General features: G+C 47.8%; 1 protein-coding gene across 1 annotated transcript; it reads right to left on the reverse strand.

The window, feature by feature from the left end:
* Nucleotides 1–9,793: 9,793 nt before the first annotated feature.
* Nucleotides 9,794–16,798, reverse strand: CLEC19A (C-type lectin domain containing 19A; the record flags this gene model as incomplete). The annotated part of the gene is given in 5 exon segments (XM_079789572.1): nucleotides 9,794–9,834; nucleotides 9,837–9,872; nucleotides 15,422–15,469; nucleotides 15,472–15,585; nucleotides 16,795–16,798. Coding segments are annotated over 5 exon segments (243 nt in total).
* Nucleotides 16,799–21,112: the final 4,314 nt, after the last annotated feature.

Consider the following 21,112-nt stretch of genomic DNA (forward strand, 5'->3'; position numbering starts at 1 on the left):
ATGGTTCCACGGTTAGCCAACAGCACGCACACGAGACTGCAGCCTGGGAAAGCTGCTCTCAAAGCAGGGGAACAGTTTGCTTGTTCAAATACCACTGTAAGGTCAGCAGTACCCTCCACATAAAATAATAAATGTGAAACCCACAGGTCAATCACTCAACCTCTGTCCAGAATAGTCCAGACTTTGTGACACTTCTAGGATGAAAAATGAGTGGGTAGAATACCTTTTAAAAAATATCATCGTCTGAGGATATGTTCATTGATTTTTAGAGAGAGGGAAAGAGAGAGAAAAAGAGAGAGAGAAAGAGAGAGAGAGAGAGAGAGAGGGAGAGAGAGAGAGAGAGACATTGATGCCTTATACATGGCCCAACTGGGGATCAAACCTGAAACCTGGGTATGTGCCCTGACCGGGATTTGAACCTCAACCTCCTGGTTCACAGGTCAATGCTCAGCCACCGAGCCCACCGGTCAGGCCATTTAGCAGAATCTTATCCACCTGCCAAAGCCAAGGCAGAGGTGGACATGGGACATGTTGCCTCTCTGCTATCACGCTTTTGAAAATCATTATGAGTACTTAGTGTGCAGTGGGGTCCTAAAACTTTCTATATTTTAACTAATTAAAATGTGGGTGTTGTTCGTACTCCACTGCACGGATGAGAACCCTGCGGTTAACAAACGACTCTGACGGACTCGCAGCTGTGGGCTCTGGAGTCTGTGTGCTTGGCCAACAGGCTAACCCGCTCCACTGCCGGTGTCCCCTCTGCCGCTGCCATGGCGGGCTGGCTGAGAGCCCTTACTGAGAGACACATGGGTCTGCTCATTCTGACAGCTCAGCAAGGTCAGCATTATCAGTGCCTTTTTCCCAGACGTGGACACCGCAGTTCAGAGAGGCGAGTGCCCCAGGCCACAGGCAGTGGCCGACCCAGGATCTGAACTTGGCTCCCCTGCCCTGGCTCCTTCCAGCACCCCAGGCTGCCTCTGTAGATGGGATTAGCGGGCGGAAAGTGGCATCGTCAGCTTTGTAAGGGAAGCAGGAAGAAGGGCACCGAGAAGATGGCTGGGCCTGGTTGGAAATACACATCACTACCACCTGGGGACCAATTCAAAACCAGTTCCAGGGAGAGAAAGATGGCAATGGACTGTTTTTCCTTCTGTGGGTGCTATGATCGGGGTTGGACCAAGACATGTGGGCACCTGGACAGGCAAATGACACAGCGTCCTGCTGAGTCAGGTGGTCAGGGTTAAAAACCTGGCTCCATCCCCTACCAGGTTTGTGACGTTGAGCAAGTTTCTGGAGCTCTGTGCCTCAGTTTCCTCATCTGCAAATGGCATTGACAAATAGCTTCTACCTTGTAGGGTGGTGATGAGGATCAAATCACCTGCATGCGCAGTAAGAGCCCTGTAAGTCCTTGTTAAAAATGGCAGTTTTCTCCACCTGGTTTCATTTCCAGGGATGTTTCAGCCCCAGTCCTCTGGCTGGGCACCTACTGTCCCACCCCTTAATCCAGTTCAGGCTGCAGCCTGGACCCTCTCCAAGCTCCAGCCACTTTGCTAATCAGGATCTTATCACATCTCAGTCTGGGCTCTCCCAGACCAGGCCGGGTGCCCCTGGGTCCTGCTGTCCTCCTGTCACCATCTGCGTGGCTCCTAGCCAGGGAGACAGTAACCAAATCCTTCCCCAAGACGCAGGGAAATTAGTTTAGCACCGTCTGACAGTGTGCGGTGACTCAGAGGCTGCCAGCCCAGCAGGGCTCACGGGCTCTGGGGTTTGAACAAGATTGATGTTGTCGTGAATGCAAAGCAGAGGAGAGAGCTGTGGGCTGGGAGGCAGGGAGCGCCAGGGCCTGCCGTTTGTTTCTGCTCCCGTTCTGGGTGAGCTGAGGGTTTCGGGAGGCAGGGCTGCCTCAGCTGCTCACCACGATGGCAGAGAAGCCAGGGGGTCTGAGGAGAGGCCTTGGGGTTCAGGGGAAAGCTAGCAGTTGGTTGCACTAATGTGAGTGGGCATCCCATACCGGTCACTTGCTGTGTGACCTTGGCAAGTAGCTTAATTTCTCTGAGCCCCCAACTCCTGGGTATAATAATGGCGACTGGGGTTGCTGTGAGGATGTGAGATGAGGGATACAAAGTGCTCAGCCTAGCATAGCACATGGTAAGTGCTCAGTAGTCATGAGCAATTAATAACATTGGGATTTACAAGCCCCCATCCCCTCAGAGCCTTAAAACTACACTCTGAAAGCTCGGCCAGCGTGGCTCAGTGGTTGAGCATCGGACCTATGAACCAGGAGGTCACAGTTCAATGCCTGGTCAGGGCACATGCCAGGGTTTCAGGATCAATCCTCAATAAGGGGGTGTGCAGGAGGCAGCTGATCAATGATTCTCTCCCATCATTTCTCATCATTGATGTTTCTCTCTTTCCCTCTCCCTTCCTCTCTGAAATCAATAAAAAGTATTTTTTTTTAAAGTAACTGAACTCAACCAATAAATCTTGGGAGAGCCCCCAGCCTTAAGTGAGACCCCAGTCCCAGCTTACACTTTGATTTCAGACAGGTGAACCCAGGGCCATACCTGGACTTCTGACCCACAAAAACTGAGATACTACTAAATTTGTGTTGGTTTAAGCAACTACGGTATATTTGTGGTAATTTGTCATGCAGCATACAAAACAGTTACTCTGGTTTTTCAAATTGTGCTTATAAACACTGTAATAAATATCCTATATAATAAAGAGCTAATATGCTAATTAGACCAGATGGCAGAACGACCTTCTGGAACGACCAGTGGGCGGGGCTGTGGGGCAGCCGGGCTGCGAGGGCCAAGCCCCTTGTAAGAATTTCGTGCATCGGGCCTCTAGTGTAATAATAATATGAAATTTAAGATAATATCAAAGATAGCAAAAATAACAAAACACCCATTTATTATCTCACAATTCTGCAGGTCAGAGAAGTATGGGCAGGCTTAGCTGGGCTCATTGCTTGGGGTCTCCCAAGTTGAAATCAAGATGCCAGCTGAAAAAAAGAAAAAGATGCCAGCTGAGCTGAGTTTTTTTCTGGAGGCCCTGGGGAAGAATCTATTTCCAAGCTTAAATTGTTGGAGTAATTCAGTTCCTTGTGGTTGTAGGACTGCCATCCCAGTCTCCTATTGACTATCAGGTGGGGGCTACTCTCACTTCCTAGCATCTCCTCCTTCTTCAGAGCTATCAAATAGTTCTGACACTTGTTGTCTCTTTGATTGCCTCTTCTGCTACCAGCTAGAGAAAACGTTCTGCTTGTAAAGGGCTCATGTGACCATATGAGACCCACTTGGATGATCTCCCTTTTTATGTCAACTGATTAGTAACCTTAATTACATCTGCTAAATCCATTCTGCTAGATAACATATCAGAATCATGGGTGTGATATTTTATCATAATCACAGAGTCCACCAACATTTAGGGGGAAGAGATTATACAAGGACAAGGCTCATTGTGGGTCATTTTAGAACTCTGCCTACCACACTGAGCTTGTCCCTGTCCTTTCAAGTCCTGGCTCTCCTATTTTCCTTCCTTCCTGTGAGATATTCTATATGCTTTCCATAAATGTTTACTTCTTTGTTTAAGGTAGACATTGTTTGTTTCTGTTGTTTAAAGCCCCAGACCCTAACTAACCCATCTCCGTTTTCCAAGATTTCCATCTACATAATTTCACTTTAATTCATTCAACCCTCTGGTGGGTAAGCATCATTACACTCATCTATATATATAAAAGCCTAAGCAACTGTCTGACAATTCAACATCTGACTGGTAGCTATGATGCGCAATGACCACCAGGGGTCAGATGCTCCAACCAGTGCACTGACCACCAGGGGTCAGATGCTCAACGCAGGAGCTGCCAAGCTGTGGTGACTTGGCAGCTGCAGTTCTCGGGTGACATACCTGGAACCAGAGAGAAAGGAGCCCAATTACGGGTTCATCACCTGAGAACCACCCTCTCACAATCCAGGGACCCCTCGGGGGATGTTGGAGAGCCAGTTTCAGCCTGATCCCTGCAGGCCAGGCCAAGGCACCCCACCTGTGCATGAATCCACGCACCGGGCCTCTAGTTTTAGAAATAAAGAGCTTGGCGTGCAATCAAATGATTCACCTAAGATTACACCTGGTAAGTTTGCCGTGTGGTGAGGCGCTGAGTCTTATGACGTCAAAACCCTTTTGGTCATTCCAACTGGACATAGCTATGGTCATTCCAACTGGACATAGCTGTGGTTGCCACTTGCCCTCTGGACTGCCAGAAACAGTGGAGGTCATAACGACATCTGGGTGATCAACCACAGCCTCCCATCACTGCTGGATGGAAGGACAAAGGGACTGGGATGTGCTTGGCGAGGGCAGCAAGCCCATCAGCAGAGGATGGGCGCCTGCTCCTTCACGCCGGCCTCCCTAGGAGGGCAGATTGAAATTCCAGAAATGCGTGCCTGTTCTGTCTTCAGGAGATTGTTTGGTGCATAAAGAGACCCCTTGAGGTCCTGTGACAAAGGTAATGGAGCTGAGTCAAAGTCTGGGAATTGATGACCAGAGGTCCTCAGTTGGCGACGACTCGTGAGCATACACTAACAGAGCAAATGCCATCGTGTTGAAATGACATTGCAGTTAAAAAGCACCTTCCCATCCTGCGGGGCCTGCTACCCACACAAGGCAGATATTCAGCCTCTCCGGAGGTTATATTTACTTTGGAAATTTACTCTAGCATTTTTCCCCCCCAGAGACCAAGTTCTCTGAACACAGGAGAAAGTGGATGACATCACATCGTGTCAGTTATCACGGGGTGTGACTGCCCCACCATACGGCCATTCCTGCCCCTGCTTCTACGTCCTTCACTCTGAGCACGGAGTTTGAGATCAGAGAGCTCTGCATTCGAGCAGTGGCTTCCCCGTCACACGCTGAGTGCTGAGCATGGTGCATGATATGTAGGGAGAACTCAATAAGCAGTTTAAACTTGAATGACATGCCTGCTGCTCAGAGTGTGGCCCCTGGACCAGCAGCTTACGCATCTCCTGGGATCTTGTTAGAAATGCAGAATCGCAGGCCCTGCGCCAGACCTACCGAAGCAGGATGTGCATTGTAAGAGGATCCCCTTCTTCACACGCACCTTAGAATTGAGAACCACTGGCCCAATTCATAGACTTGCTCTGACTTTTTTACCTACTCCTGAGGCAGCAGTGACCTGCTGAACTATGAAATGTACATCATAATAGATCGCCGAGTCCGTAATACTTAATAATCTTTTGGTTCCAAGTGTTAAGAACAATTATCTGAAAGTTGAAAATAAAGTAAAAAGATGGCTGTATAATCTTTCAAAATCAAATTGAAACCCTGTCTGCTTAAAGGTTATCTGATTTTCCAGGGGATGTAAGTTTGACTTTGTTATTGATTAGGTCCAGATGCTATAAAGTTAGATGTGATCTTGTAGAAAATTAAGTTGCAAATGATTTTTGTCCAGGAGAGAACATCATCTCAAAGAGTATTGGCATGTCATTCCCCTACAGCAGGTGAAGGGCTGGATGATGAATATTTTAGGCTTTGCGGGCCATACAGTCTCCATTGCAAGCGTTCAACTCTGCCATCGCATTGTGGAAGCAGCCAGACTGCTGCGAATGTGCATGGCTGAGCTCCAATAAAATTTGAATTTCATGTCATTTTCACGTGTTATGAAACATTGTCCTTTCTTTTTCCAACTGTTTAAATATGTAAAAAACCCTCTTAGCTCATGGGCATACAAAAACGGGTGGTGGGTCTGATTCGATGAGCAGGTCATCATTTGCTAATTCTTGGCCTAGAGGTTTTATTGCCCTGTTGATCATTAACTTGTTTTGTATTTATCTTGGAAATTTTCTCTAGCATTCTTCCCCCCAAAATGGATATATGATGGTGTGTGTCTATTCATTCATCCTATCCTTTGACCCAGTTTCTTCCCATCCTGCTGGTTCCTTCATGGATGAATTAAACAAATCTCTGACACATGATAGCCATAGATTTCCAACTCATTTTGAATCGGGAGTGGTTTGACCATCTCTTTCGTTACTTTGGCTTCTCCCCTCCCCTCCAAGTGTTTGATCAAGATGTTGTCCTAATAAAGGCAAGTCTGTCCCTAATTGAAATTCTGATGCCTACAATTTTACCTCTGCGGCTCTGTTAGAACTAGGAGGCCCCTTTTGCAACAACACTCTTCTCCATAGAGCCTGTGGCTGGGGCTGGCAATGGGCTGGCCTGTGTGGATGAAAGGTAATGAGTTAATGACACTGGTGGTAGCTGATGCACTGTGGGGCTTGGCAAGGAGGTACCAGTGAATGTCAGGCTGCCAGGGCCCACGTGGAGGAGAGCAGGCACGAGGGGCCTCTCCTCATCTCTCCCCTGCACCTGTGCTTGCCGCAGCTGGGGCCTTGCCCCTGCGGATATACGGCATCATCAACACGCACCAGTGCTCCCTACAAGACTTGGCTCTGACAGGCCGATGTTACTGTTGCAGTCTTTCTATTGTAAGGCAAACAGCAGTAACTCCAGAGGGTGTGGGAGAAGTACAGGCTCCTGCAGAGGGGGAGTTTGCTGGGTGCCTGGTTGGTTCTGTAAGGGGCAGGTGCTAATTAAATAGTCACTAGGCTGTGGGAGGTGGGCATTTCCCAGCCAAGGGGAGACTGAAAAACTGGCACCCCCACCTCCAACTCAAGAGGGCCCAATACACTATGATCCTGTCACAATGCTCATCCTCAATGGCAATCAAAGTAATATTAATGAAAACCAGTACCAGCAAAGAATGTTATTATTTGCATAGGTAAGGGTGGGAATTGGAACTACCCTCTTAAAAGCATTTTGGTAATAAATATATTAAACATATCAGTGTTTGTCTCAATCACTAGCTGGTCCTGGGTTCTTGGCCAAGTCAAACCCAGCCCTGGAGGTTGTGAAAGAGCATGGACTAAAACTTATAGTATTTTTAATGTAGCTCTATATTTTTAACTACACATGGATATATGAATATATGATCATTGTCAAACGTTAAAAATTACAGAGCACACTTAAGTTCACCCTTGGGACTGTTACCCCCATCCCTGAGGCCCTTAGTTTTACACTTCTGTGTGAATCCTTCCAGATTTTTTATTCCATATTGACAGTTATATGTGTCTACAGAAATAAGAAGTGTAATTCTGTGGGGGAGATTTTAGATATGCAAGTGATATAATATTTTATCCATATTTCTGCAACTTGCTTTTACCCCTCAACCATATGCCCCCTACATGTTCTCAATCTGTATGTAAAGGCTGCATAGAGTTCCCTGAACAAATGGGCCATCGTTTATCTCACTGTCAGTTACTTTAGGGCAATGGTCCCCCACCTCACCACGCCATAGACGGCGGGAGATGTCCACATTCATAACACATGGCTGGCAGAGCTCCTGCCGTGGGACTGTTGAAAGAAACGAGCTTCCATGGCTAAAGTCCCTGATGCTCAGTGGGTGTTAGGAAGAAGAGCTGTGTGGCTAACCCTGGGTTGGAAAAGAAAGCCCTGGAATCTTCTGTGAACATGCTAACATGTTAACTCATTTGTGAGGATCGGGAGAGGGAAGACAGGGCTTCCTCAGCGAGCACCCCAGCTGGTCGGACCCTCTTTAAAAAGATGGATATCGGGCTGTTGGCTCTGAAATTTGCTTCTAAATAACATAGGTCTGACTTCCCTGTTTCTTTAAAAAATTATTATCCTTCAAATTGGTCAAATCACTTAACTCTGCCCCATCTGATTATTTTGACAGTTGACGCATCTCCAGAATCTCTTTTACAGCCCCACAGAGAACACCCCGCTTATACACTGAGCACAGGAGAAACACACTCCCTCCTAGGGCCCCTCACAGGGGTGAGGTGCAGCCTGTCCTTCTCTGAGACGACTGTCCTGAGGGTGCGGTCAGCCTTCTGTGTTTTTTATCTCTTCCCAGTTTGAGGTTTAGAGTTGATTCCTCATTGCCTTCTTGTCTGCCTATCCATCTATCTACCCATCCATCCATCCATCATCTAGATCTCTACAAATATCTATCATCTCTATTCATTCAAATATTCATCTACCCATGAATCTATTCATCCATGCACCCATCCATCCATCCATTAGTTGTCACTAATCTCTCTCTCATTATTCCCTCCCACAGCATCTCAGCAGTAACATCCTAGAAAAGATGGGGGATTCTGTGAGCTGTCAGAGACAGGCACAATGGCACCAAGATACGATGACAGGAGACAAAAATACCTGAGGTAGATGCAGCCCACATGGCCCTGTGTCATCAAGAGAAGGCGAATCCTCTTGGTATCTTCCATTTAAGAAAGCAGGGAAGTGTATAAGATGGTTTAGAAAGATATGCAGCCAAAGTGGAGAAAATAGAGATAGTTGCAATGCTTGAGGAATAAATGCTGGTTTTCTGGAGAAGTCACCTCTGCAGACTTTTTCTTTCCCAAAGCTGCCTGATAACTCACAGTAAGAGCTGGAGGGGGCTGTTTCCATTTTACGAAGGAGGAAACAGAAACTCAGAAAGGACAAGCCACTTCCATGAGGACACACAGTGGGTGGCAGGGGTGGGATCTGAACCCACGTCTTTTTTATTTCAGATGTGGTAATACGGAGATGCACCACACAGATGCTTCTTGAAGGAAGGAGGAAGCTGGACCTGCAGCCGTCATCTCCTTCAGAGTTAGCCTCAGCCCCAGAGAGCTGCTGTAACTGAAGTCACATCCTTTTCCGGAAAGCCCACGTCACTGACTGAGTGAAGTCCGGGTCTAAAGCCCTGGCCATTCCAGCCCTATGTGGTCTGCTCTGATGGCCGATATTTGCCCCACATCTCCCTAGCAGGTTGGCGGATAATTTGTCAGGCTCAGTTCCACTTCTTCCTCTGCCTTCTCTTCGCAAGTGTTGATCCCTAATAAACATCTACTCCAAACTCTGTCTCAGCAACCGCTTCCAGAGACCCTGATCTGGAACCACTGATCCTGGGAGCAGTCTGAGGAATCAGGCAGCCAGATGGGGCTCAGGAGCTGGATGGCCTCCCTCCAGGCTGGCGATGAGTGATGGCGTGCGGAGCACAGACAGCCCCGGCACAAGGCCGTGTCCAGTTGTCCAAACTTTCGTGGAGGGAACCGGGAGGGTGTCCTGGGGGAGGGAATACACTAGCAGGAGTGATGAATCAGATAGCTGATGACTAGATAAACTAGATTCTATAAGCATAACTAGATTGGATGGCTAGTGCTACAAGGCTTTATGCTACAGAAACGTAAGAAACAGCTCAGGACAACGAACAGACACTTGATCCAGGAATGAAAGCCAAGAGCCTGTGTGTGTGTGTGTGTGTGTGTGTGTGTGTGTGTGTGTGTGTGTTTTAATTGATTTCAGAAAGGAAGGGATAGGGAGAGGGACATAGAGACATCAACGATGAGAGAGAATCACTGATGGGCTGCCTCCTGCATGCCCCCTACTGGAGATTGAACCCACAACCCAGGCATGTGCCCTGACCAGGAATCCAACTGTGACCTTCTGGTTCATGGGTCGACGTTCAACCACTGAGTAATACCAGCCAGGCCCACTGCCCTTTTTATTTATTAAGCCAGTTTTAATTGGGTTTCCTGTTACTTATGACCAAGCAACCACTCTGTGTCAAGATTTGCTTGTTTCAAATCTCTGTCTGGGAGATTTATCTCCTCTGTGCTTTACAGTTATTGAGTGTCATCTCCACACTAGGCACAGCTACAAGATGATGCTAGAGTTGGGCTCACTCCAACAGGGCAGGACTGGCTCAATGAATGGTCAGAGACGCAATCTTGCAGACAAAAGGAACTTCCGGCTACAGGTGTTATCATTCCATGATCTCATTTCTCCATTTATTCAAGTGTTTAGAAAAGTCTCCCCAAAGCACCAATGATTATGGAGGCCACATCATATAATGGGAATAGCTTGCTGTTCCAGAGAGAGAGAGAGAGAGAGAGAGAGAGAGAGAGAGAGAGAGAGAGAGAGAGAGAGAGGAGAGAGAGAGAGAAAGAGAGAGAGAGACACTAGAGCTTGAGATTCCAGCTCCACCCACTTCCTAGCTCTGCAATCTAGACAAGTGACTTAGCCTCTCTGAGCCTCAGTTTCCACACCTGTAAAATGGAGTTGGTATCTTGCTCAGAGAGTTATTGCGAGGATTGAATGATTAAAGCATGCAAAGGACTTAGCTAGTGCTTGGCACATGGTGCCTAGCCCTCAAAAAAAAAAAAAATCAGCCCTTTTGCTGTATTTTTTTTTCCATTATTATTCTTAGATCTTGTAATACAAGTTCCTTAAACTCTAAAAAGGTGTATTCTTAATCCAATTTTAAAGTTACTATTATCAATGGACATTTTTTTAATTACAACTTTTATATGGGTTCTTGCCACAGGAATTCTTTGATTTAAAAACCTCTCTCTACTGAGTTTGGACACTACTGTTACTTCTGCTACTTTGCAAGCAATTTGTACCCTCCTTGATGAGCTCTTATACAATGCCAGGCTAAGCCCTTTACATACATCAGCTTATTTACTTTTTTACAATAAGGCACCACCATTATTATCAACCTGATTTTATAGCTGAGGGAACTGGAGCTCAGAGAGGTAAAAAAAAAATTGCTCAAAGTCACCTGGCGGCCACTAAGTGGCAGATTAGGAGCTGGAACTGGAACCCTGTCCCCTACAGTGCTCTGAGGCAGGGCCAGAAGCATGCTTGCAAAATAGAGACGGTTTGCAGCTTGCCCAGGGAAAGTCTGGGGACCAGATCTCTGGGTGGAGTCTGCTGTGGTCTTGCCAGGTCTGAGATCCAGCCCCAGCCATCTTCTGCAACCTTATTCTCCACCATTTTTCCACCCACCCCTGCCCCACTGTGTATCCCAGACACACTGGTCTTTAGTGTCCTTGAAAGTGCCATGATCTCTCTCACCTCAGGCCCTCTGCCCATGCTGTTCCCTCTACCGGGAATGCTAGTCCTCTGGCTGACACCTGTTTGTCCGTTAGACTTTAGCTCAAATGTCTCTTATGCAGGGAGGCTGTGGCAGCCACGGACGGCACTGCTTAGAGCTGGAGAACCAGCTGCAGGGAGCATGGTTGACTGACAGCCTCAGCTCCCGGCCCCTTTGGACCCACGGCCCCTTTGGGTCCACCATGGCATTCACAGCCAGACCTCGCTTCCTCCAGGCTGTGCCATAACTTGTCAGTTACTCAGTATGTCAGAGGTACGAGCGCTGGCCCAATTCTGTCATGAGCATCCTTTGCCTGGGGACTCCCCAGGGGCCTAGCCAAGACCTTCTCACCACTGTGTTGTGGTCTGAGACTCTTCCTACCCAGGCCTCCCCTCCCCTCTCCTTTCACAGGTCTCAGACCCACATCACTGTCTGAAGACATTCCCTATGTCTGCTTTTTGGAGCCCCCACGCCAAACAGCGGCCTTCCCTGACCATGCTATATGTTCCCACCATACCCTCTGCCACAATATTTGTTGAATTCTAACTGGGCACCCTGGTGTCTGATTTCTCTCTGTCTGCTGGGCACCTAGCACGGCCGGGTACACCAGTTCCACATGAAACGCTGGTTAAATGAGAATGGAATCCTGGCCGGAGCCTTGGCCATTGCTTCCTCACCTGCCTATGGTCGTGAAGGCCCGTCCAGGTGTCAGCTGGGATCCCAGGAACCTGAAGACATTCTCCTCCCAGCTGTGAAGGTAAGAAGCAGCAGCGTGTCACTTGTTGCCTCTGCTCACAGGGTGGCGCTGAAATCTGAAAGCAATCCTTGTTAACCTTCCTGGACCAGAGTAAATAGAGGACAGGATACAATCCTGCTTTTTTTTCTCCTTTTTCTTTTTTAATTAGGTCACCTGGATGTGGCTGTCATCCCAGGGGCACCTCTGGATTTGATCCATGCCAGCTCAGAGCAGGCCTCAGTAATGCTATTCATCCTAAAAATGTATAGCCACCTCAAAACAAACAAACAAACAAACAAACAAAAAAAACACCTAGCAAACAAGGTGGGTTATATTGGCGATACCATGAAGAGACAAAAAGGGAGTGGTAGGGCCCTAAATGGTTTTGCTCAGAGGTTAGAGCATGGGCCCATGGACCAAAGGGTTCCAGTTCTATTCCCCATCAAGGGCACACACCTGGGTTGTAGGTTCGATCCCTGGCCCCAGTTGGGGCACATGTGGGAGGCAGCCAATTGGTGTGTGTCTCTCACACGGTGTGTGTTTTTTCTCTCTCTCTCCCCCTCCTCCCTCCCTTCCACTCTCTCTAAAAATCAATTGAAAAGTATCTTTGGGTGAGGATTTAAAAAAAAGGAGTGGTAGGATTTCTGGGGACAAAGTGTTCTTTGACCTGGGTCCTCCCCAGCTGGCTGAGTACTGGCATCCCAAGTGCCCTCTGATGCACAATCCAGGGGCGGCTGCATCAACTGCTGAGCATGCATCTGGGCAGCCGTCTGTGGAGGGGCCGCCCGGTCAGTTTAGCGCCATCGCTGTCTTTGTTCAACAGCTCCTGCTGGAGAAACAATTTCAATATTTTATTGCAATTCTCCCCAAATCTGGCCAAAATAACTAGAAAATAGAAAGGCCCAAGGTGTAACTGCAAGTAATAAGGAGAGCAGATAAACTTAATTCAATTCAGCTGTTGCTTGAAACAAAGATGGACATTATTAGGTAAGAACCATGAACTTGAACTTCAATCAGACGCTCCACAGACATACGCTGATGTGTGGTTAACTATGAAGGAAAGGACAAAGTTAAAAAGCATGAAGAAAATTCCAGAAATATAAGACTGAATTGTGTCTCAAAGACAAGATGTAATTGGAAATTTTATAATAGTGTCCAGTTTTATGAGAACAAAAACCTCTTTGATAACAAATCATTGTTGGAATTCCACTCTTGTTCACGTTTTCAGGAAAGCATTCTATGCCAAAGTGGAAAACTGCCTGTAAGAGAGAGGAAATGGGGAGGATGCTAGTGTAAGAGAGGAAGGGAGGGGAGTTGAGAAGAGAGGAAGACGGGAGGTTGAGGCAGAACAGGAGTTGGGCCAGAGGTTGCTGGGAGACCCCTGGGTTTGCAGGAAATCCTTCTGATGCCGATGAACCGAGGTTTAGGTTCCAGGCAGCGCGAGGCAGCCGACTGCCCTTCCCGAGGGCCGGCCAGAGGAACGGCTTCCGTGGAATCGGGCACAGTTACTCTTTAGTGCACGTACCTCACTTTCTCCTCTAGGCTGAGCGTTTTTGAGAACTTATTTCATCCACCTTCATACGTGCCGGTCTTGCGCTGTGCTCTGTATCACAGGGCACTTGACTTTTCAAGGCTGCCTTTCCCTGTCAGGTCAGCCGCCCTCCACGTAAGGGAGGCACGGATGGAGCGGGGGGGGGGGGGGGGGGGGGGGGGAGTCAGGGTATTCCTTTCCCTCCCTGCCTAGGGAGTCGCGGCTGGGGCTGCCTCGCCTCAGTGGCTCCAGCTTCTCTCTGCCTGGGGACTGGCCTCCTCAGCGGTGGGATTGGCTTTCCTGCTGTTGCCAATCTCTAGATCACCTCACTACCGTCTCTTTAAGTTCTCAGATCCCATCACTTATGGATATATTAAATTCTCTCTGTTTTAAATATTTGTAGCGGTTCCCGTTCTCCTGGTTAGATCCTTTATTCTCACTATATTCTTCAGCACCACCGAGAACACAGTGGGTGCTCAGTATATCTGTTGGGTGAATAGATGGGAAGATTCAAGACTCCCTTGGAAACTAAGGGAGAATGAGGACCCCTCCTTGTTTTTAGCAAAACGCAGTGACTCTAAGGCATGAAGAACCAACTGCCTTTCTAACTTCAAGTCTCTGAGATTCTTGAAAAGCAGAGGCTTTTCAAGTTGTGAATTCGAAGCTGGGTGGCATGGAAAACAGCACACCTGGCTTCAGGGAGCTCACAATCCAGCAAGGACATCGATGTGAAAACCGGTCATTAAATGCGGTGGAGAAAGTGCTCTAGGGGAGTGGCTGCCACCTAGACAGGGAGACTTTGGTGAAGAGATGTTGTCAGAGCTATGTCTTTAAAAAACATTTTTATTGATTTCAGAGAGGAAGGGAGAGGGAAAAAGATAGAAATATCAATGATAAGAGAGAATCATTGATCAACTGCCTCCTGCACAACCCCCACTAGGGATTGAGCCTGCAACCAGGGCATGTGCCCTGACTGGGAATTGAACCGTGGCCTCCTGGTTCATAGGTCAATGCTCAACCACTGAGCCATGCCGGCCCAGGCAGAGTTATGTCTTTTTTAAAAAAATATATTTTTATTTATTTCAGAGAGGAAGGAAGAGGGAGATAGAAACATCAATGATGAGAGAGAATCATTGATAAGCTGCCTCTTGCACACCCCCAACTGGGGATCGAGCCTGCAACCCGGGCATGTGCCTTTGACCAGAATTGAACCCGGGACCTTTCAGTCCGTAGTCCAACGTTCTATCCACTGAGCCAAACCAGCTAGGGCGGCAGAGCTATGTCTTGAAGGTTGAGGAGATATCAACCTGGAGTAGAAGATATAAATGGGAATTCCCAGCAGAGGGAACAGAATGTGCAAAGGTATGGAGGTATAAAAGGGTTGGACCAGATTGCAGAACTCTGAGATGGTCAGTGTGGCTGGGGCTTAGGAGACAGAGGATGCTGAAGGATACCTTGGTGGGTAAACTATGGAATTTGACTGCTTAGGTTCAAAGCCGAGCTTCACCACTGTATAGCTTGCTCAAAGGGACTTTGAGCAAGTTACTTACCTTTTTGGAGACTCAGATTCCACGTCAGTAAAATGGAGACATCTACCTAATTTAGTTTGAGGGAGGCTTAATAAGATGATGTATATCAACACTTAGCAAATAAACATCAGCTATTACTCCTTATATTCTTTGTGTGTATATCGTGTGAGCTATAGTAGAGGGCTAACCCCTATGATTAAAGAGCAGGGCACAGCGCAAGATCGACACTTATAAAGATGGATCTTCTAGCACACTCTTTGTTCCTCTTACTAAATGCTTTGCCTTCGATAGCCAACAACAGTTTTGATGAGCAATTGAGCTGGATAAAGTTCAGTTTCGCCTAGCTGCCATGGCTCAGTGGTTGTTGACCTATGAACCAGGAGGTCACAGTTCAATATCCAGGTTCAATTCGCCGTCAGGGCACATGCCCAGGTTGTAGACTCCATCCCCAGTAGAGGGCATTCAGGAGACAGCCAATCAATGATTCTCTCTCATCACTTATGTTTCTCTCCCTTCCTCTCTGAAATCAATAAAAAAATATTTTTAAAAAAGTCAGTTTCAATTACTAAAGAGAAGTGCCAGTGGCAAATGCCATTCTCCACTCCCCTTTCCAAAGCGGGTGCTTGGTTGGGCTGTGGAGGACCAAGGAGTCTACTCACCTCGGATAGAGGCCAGTTTGGTGGACTTCCTGATGGCGGAGAACTCAAACAGCACAAGTCAGCCTCGGCCCAGGTCTGATTGAGAGGGAGAAATCGATAGCCGTGACCTTTGAACTCCACACAGAACAGTGGGCACAGGGAAGCCTGGGGCAGCGCTGGCACGGCTGGGGGCAGAGAGGAAACAGGCTGCGAGGAAGGCGGGCACTGCCAACATTGTTTCTACAGCTTCTGACATATTTTCAAGAATGAAAGTAAAACATGTCCATTATGATTAATGCAATTCTACCCTTGAGGTCCAAAAAATACATGCATACCAGCATTTACAAATTAATCAAAGTAATATACGCTCATTATAGAACACCAGGAAAATGTCACTACTTTGGTCCATTTTTCTTCATGCCATGCTTGAATGAAGTGATTTTTTAAAAATACAATTGTGGCCGAAACCGGTTTGGCTCAGTGGATAGAGCGTCGGCCTTCGGACTGAAAGGTCCCAGGTTCGATTCCGGTCAAGGGCATGTACCTTGGTTGCGGGCACATCCCCAGTAGGGGGTGTGCAGGAGGCAGCCAATAGATGTTTCTCTCTCATCGATGTTTCTACCTCTCTATCCCTCTCCCTTCCTCTCTGTAAAAAATCAATAAAATATATTAAAAAATAAAATAAAATTGTGGCCCTAGCCGGTTTGGCTCAGTGGATAGAGCATCAGCCTGCGGACTGAAGAGTCCCAGGTTCGATTCTGGTCAAGGGCACATGCCTGAGTTGCGGGCTCGATCCCAGTGTGTGTGTGTGTGTGTGTGTGTGTGTGTGTGTGTGTGCAGGAGGCAGCTGATCAATGATTCTCTCTCATCATTGATGTTTCTATCTCTCTCTCCCGCTTCCTTCCTCTCTGAATCAATAAAAATATATTTTAAAAATACAATTGTGGCTCTGGCCAGTTTGTTCAGTGGTTAGAGAGCTGGCCTATGGACTGAAGGGTCTTGGGTTCAATTCTGATCAAGGGCATGTACCTCAGTTTCAGGCTCCATCCCCGACCAGGGTCAGGGCTTCTGCAGGAGTCAACCATCGATGTGTCTCTCTCACATCAACGTTTCTCTCTCCTCCTTATCTCCTCCTCCCTAAAAATCAATGGGAAAATATCCTCGGGTGATGATTTTTAAAAAATACACTTGTGATTATATTGTATTATACACACCAGTTAATATTCTGATTTCTAAAAATTAGAGTATGAGCATTCCCCCACACATGGTAAGTTTTAGTAAACATTGTTTTAAATAGCTCTTGAAGACTCCACTGAGTGGCCCCTCTAGAGTTTATGCAATCATCCCCCTATTTGAGGGTAATTAGATTGTTTCCCCTTTTAAACAACAATTACCCATTATTCGGAGATGAACAGCCATGGGCATAAAGCCTTTTCAGCATTTCTCATGATTTTCTGAGGAGAGATTTTGAAGGTTTGATACAATTTGCTAAATTGCCTCCTGAAAGCAATTTGTACTCCCACGTTAATGTCTGGGTGCCCATCTCACAGTGTTACCACTTTAATGGCAATCTTTGCCAATTTTATAAGCAAAACATGGTATCTTGTTTCCCTTGGCAAGTCTGGGCTCTCTTGCAAGGGTGGACATTTCTTCCACGTGTTTATTGACAAACTACAGCCAACACTATTTATATTGTTAGCCCATTGAACTGCTGGTGTTTGTTCTTAATTCTGAAGAGGCTTAAAGGGAAAACCCACATTTGAGACAATAAAGTTCTCCCGAACTCCAGCTCCTCTGGCGGCCCCTTGGGGAACGCGTGTTGTTGTTTTTGAAGCCGTAAGTCCAGATGGCTGGTGGGAGGAAGGCCTGCTGAGAACCATCCTTGAACTAGGTTCAGTGGCTAATCTGTGAGGTCAGGCCGTGGCCAGAGGTGACATTTGATGCCACCAGCTCTCCACCTGAGGAGCTGTGTGATGCACACACTCCTTCCCTGCTCAGCGGTCAAATTGGCTGATCTTTGGGGTTCCTTTTGCAGTGCTCAGGGGTGTAGAGTCTTTGCCTTTTAAGCCACTATAATAGCGGAATCAAAAAGGTAGTAGACAACAGTTATTGAGCATTTAGGATGTGCCAAGTTCATATTAGGGAAACTGTGGCTTAGACAGGTTGACTTGCCCAAGGTTATCCTGCTAGCAAGTGGCAGAGTAGGGACTTGAACCGGGGACTCCGGACACCAAAGTCTTTGATCTTAAAGCCCACGCCCCTGATGCTTCCTCATGGGGAAACCAGCAGGGCTGAGAATGGTTAATCCACTTCTAGAACCCACTTCACTGGGTTTAGCACTGGGGGCATTGCTAGAACATTGTATTTAAATTTAATGGTACAGACCCCACCAAAGGTTGCTAGCTGGGCCAAATAAATTTGCGGAGCCCTTGGCATATATGGATCACTCTGTAATAGTATGATTATTAATGACTAGCTTAGGGTTTCATAATCGGGCTGGTGCCGCTTCAGGAGTCTAGGGAATCCCCGGAAATTAAATGCAACATTGACAGTGTGTGTGCGCGCGCCTCCGTGCCTTTTTCTGAAGAAGGGGACGGTTGCATTAATCAATAGAGCTACGCTAAGCTGGCAGGTTCCGAGCCGTGCTTCCTGTCAGAGCCACCGGGCTTTTCCATCTGACCAGGGTCAGCCCTGGTGTGTCCCACCCCGCTGCCTGGTCCTGGCCAACTGTCTTTCAATGTGTGCTATTTTCTAAACTGATGCACAGTTTGCCCCCTGGATTCTCCTCTGCATGGCAAAGGAGAGAGCTGTGCGTGAGAGTCCAGCGGGCTCGGTGTGCTCGGGTCCCGGCCCCTCAGGGCTTGGTCTCCCCCTTTCTCAGCTGAGGACATGGGTCCCAGAGGCCATTGCTGCAATGCCTTTGCACGGTGCTGGCCAGGAGGCTGGAGGACCCCTTGGGACGCTGTGTGCTGTGAGCTCTTCGTGGGGACTTGCAGGCACTGCCTTCTACACAGGGAGGCTCGGCTACTTTGGAGCAGTTTCCCCCTCACGTGGATGGGAGCAGCAAACCCATTCCATCTCCTTCCCACCCATCACTGTAACCACATTGGTTTGTCCAGGAGTCGGCTGGACTAATGGGCAAAGAGGATGGTATTTCTGGCCTGTCCTGTTCCTATTAGAGGTGGAAGTAGGGTGGCCAAATCTTCCCAGCTTGCCTGGGGCAGTCCCAGTTTTAAAAGTGGAAGTTCCACATCCCAGGCCTCCCTCGTTGTTCACGCTGGAGCAATGGTTTAGGGGCAATTTTCACCCCCAGGGACACTGAACAATGTCTAGAGACAGTTTTGGTTGTTAAAAACTGGGGGAGTGCGCAGCTGGTGTAACTCATATGGTTGCGTGTTATCCCATGCACCAAGAGGTCACCGGTTCAATTCCCGGTAAAGGCACATGCCCCGGTTTCGGCTCAATCCCCAGTAGGGGGCATGTAGGAGGCAGCCGATGGATATTTCTCTCTCATTGATGTTTCTCTCTCTCCCTGTAAAATCAATAAAAACATATATTTAAAAAAATGGGGTGCTATAGGTATCCAATTGGTAGAGGCCAGGGATGCTGCTGAACATCCTACAATGAACAGGACAGCCCCCCCCCCCCACCCCCGCATCACAAAGAACTTTCCAACCCCAAATGTCAATAGAAACCCAGCCCTGGATGGAAGGCAGAACTCCAAAAATATAAAACAACCCCACCGCGCAGCAACACAAAACATCACAGCAGATATCCACGTTGCTCAGCTTATCTGTATTTTAACAAAAATTAAGCCACAGGCCACACAACTGATTAAAAGTAGAGTTTGGGTTATTTCTCTAATTTCGAGTTAAAACATTATTATTATTCACTATAGGCTTAAAAGCACTGGGGACGTTGCAGAACACTGTATTTAAATTTAATGGTACAGACCTCACCAAAGGATGCTGGAGAAGGGAGAGCTTGCTTTTCCTCCCTGAGTTTGGGATGAAACAGACATTTGTCAACTCCCATTTGACAGTGGGAGGGGTTTTTTGTGTGGGTTTTCCTCCTGGAGTCCCTTTCCCAGAAGGTGGACCGTCAAGGGCTCTGCTCTATGAGGCCCCAGTCTCACTCCCGGCTCCTTTCACACGTCCAGGGCTGGTCCCTCTGCCCCACTCAGGTCATCGACTACTGAGTCATCCCTCTCCCAGAGCCTGGCACATACGAGGTACAAAATAACTAATTCTCAATGGCTAAATACATGCCAGGGAATCACACACTGTTTCTTTTGGGCAACTGCCCCCTTGGGGGGACAGTGGAGAGAAGGGTGTGTGCCCCATCCATGTGTCCTGACTCTGGGATGGCTTTTCTCACTGAGCACTGAAGGCAGGCTGACGCTTGATTTTCCAGATTATTTAGCACAACAGCTGGGAAGGGCAGCATCAGCATCATCAGGGAGCTTGTTAGAGATGCAGAATCTTGCCCTAGCCAGTTTGGCTCAGTGGATAGAGCGTCAGCCTGCGGATCGAAGAGTCCTGGGTACAATTTCCAGTCAGGGGCACGTACCTTGGTTGCAGGCTCCTCCCAGGCCCGGTCCCTGGTCAGGGCGAGTGCAGGAGGCCACCAATCGATGCTTTTCTCTCACATCGATGTTTCTCTCTTCCTCTCTCCCTAAATTCAATGGAAAAATATTCTCGATTGAGGATTAAAAAAGAAAAAAAAGAAAAGAAAAGAAAAAACAGCAGCATCTCAGCACCCCTGCCCCAGCCTCACCAAGTCAGAACCTGCATTTTAACAAGACTCCCAAAGTTCGTGTGCACGGAAGGTCTGGGAGCACTGGTCTACCGTGTGCCAGGCCGAAGGTCAGAGCCTGTAGAATCACTCACTCATTCACTCACTCGCTGAGTCAGGCTTGGCCAGGAGGACTGGATGGTTAGTTAAATGCTCTGGGGCAGCTGGGAGGGGAGGGGAGGATCCCAGCTCCGAGGAAGCTCCAAGGCTTCTCCAGGGCTCGAAGCCTGAGGACTGTTTTAAGAGCAAGTGCCCCTGTGGAAAACTCTCTCCCCGAGGTGTGGCCCCACAGAGCTATTAACACTCCCTCCCACTCCTCACTCCTGATCCTTTTGGTTTTCTCCCCCAAGAAAATGATGGTGATGGATTCCTGGGGTGAAACATACCAGAAAATGAGGCTGTGACAGGTCAGTGCTCAATTACTCCCCTTTCCAGGTGAGCAGGCAAAGGCCTTTAACTGGGAGGACCTGGGAGGTAACAGGAGCCTGGTGCTTGCACTGGGATGGTAATGAACTCCACTCTGCCTGGTATCCACCCCCTCCTCCCGCTCCTCCCATACTCACTTTTCCTCTGGGATTTTAGAAATTTGGAATAGAAGGATCCCAGGAACATCTTTCATCAACCTAACCCCCAAAGTAGCCTTTGTTAATGTCTTTCTCGTGAAGGGATTTCTACAGTTTTATGGCTTGACAGGGAGTAATGGCAACAGAATAACCAGGCCAACTGGGTTTTCATCGGAGCTAGGCATTGTGTCAAGTGCTTTGCACTTACCAGTTTATGAGTCTTCACACATCCTATGATGTAGGTCACCCCCAGTCCACAGACTGAGAAACCAAAATCACAGAGAGGCTGAGTAACTTGCCTAAGAGCACACAGCTCCTAAGGGGCAGAGCTAAGTGATGAAGCCAGGCTGTCTGG

The sequence above is a fragment of the Cnephaeus nilssonii genome, assembly GCF_951640355.1.
Source record: "Cnephaeus nilssonii genome assembly, chromosome: 2".
Lineage (NCBI taxonomy): Eukaryota > Metazoa > Chordata > Mammalia > Chiroptera > Vespertilionidae > Cnephaeus > Cnephaeus nilssonii.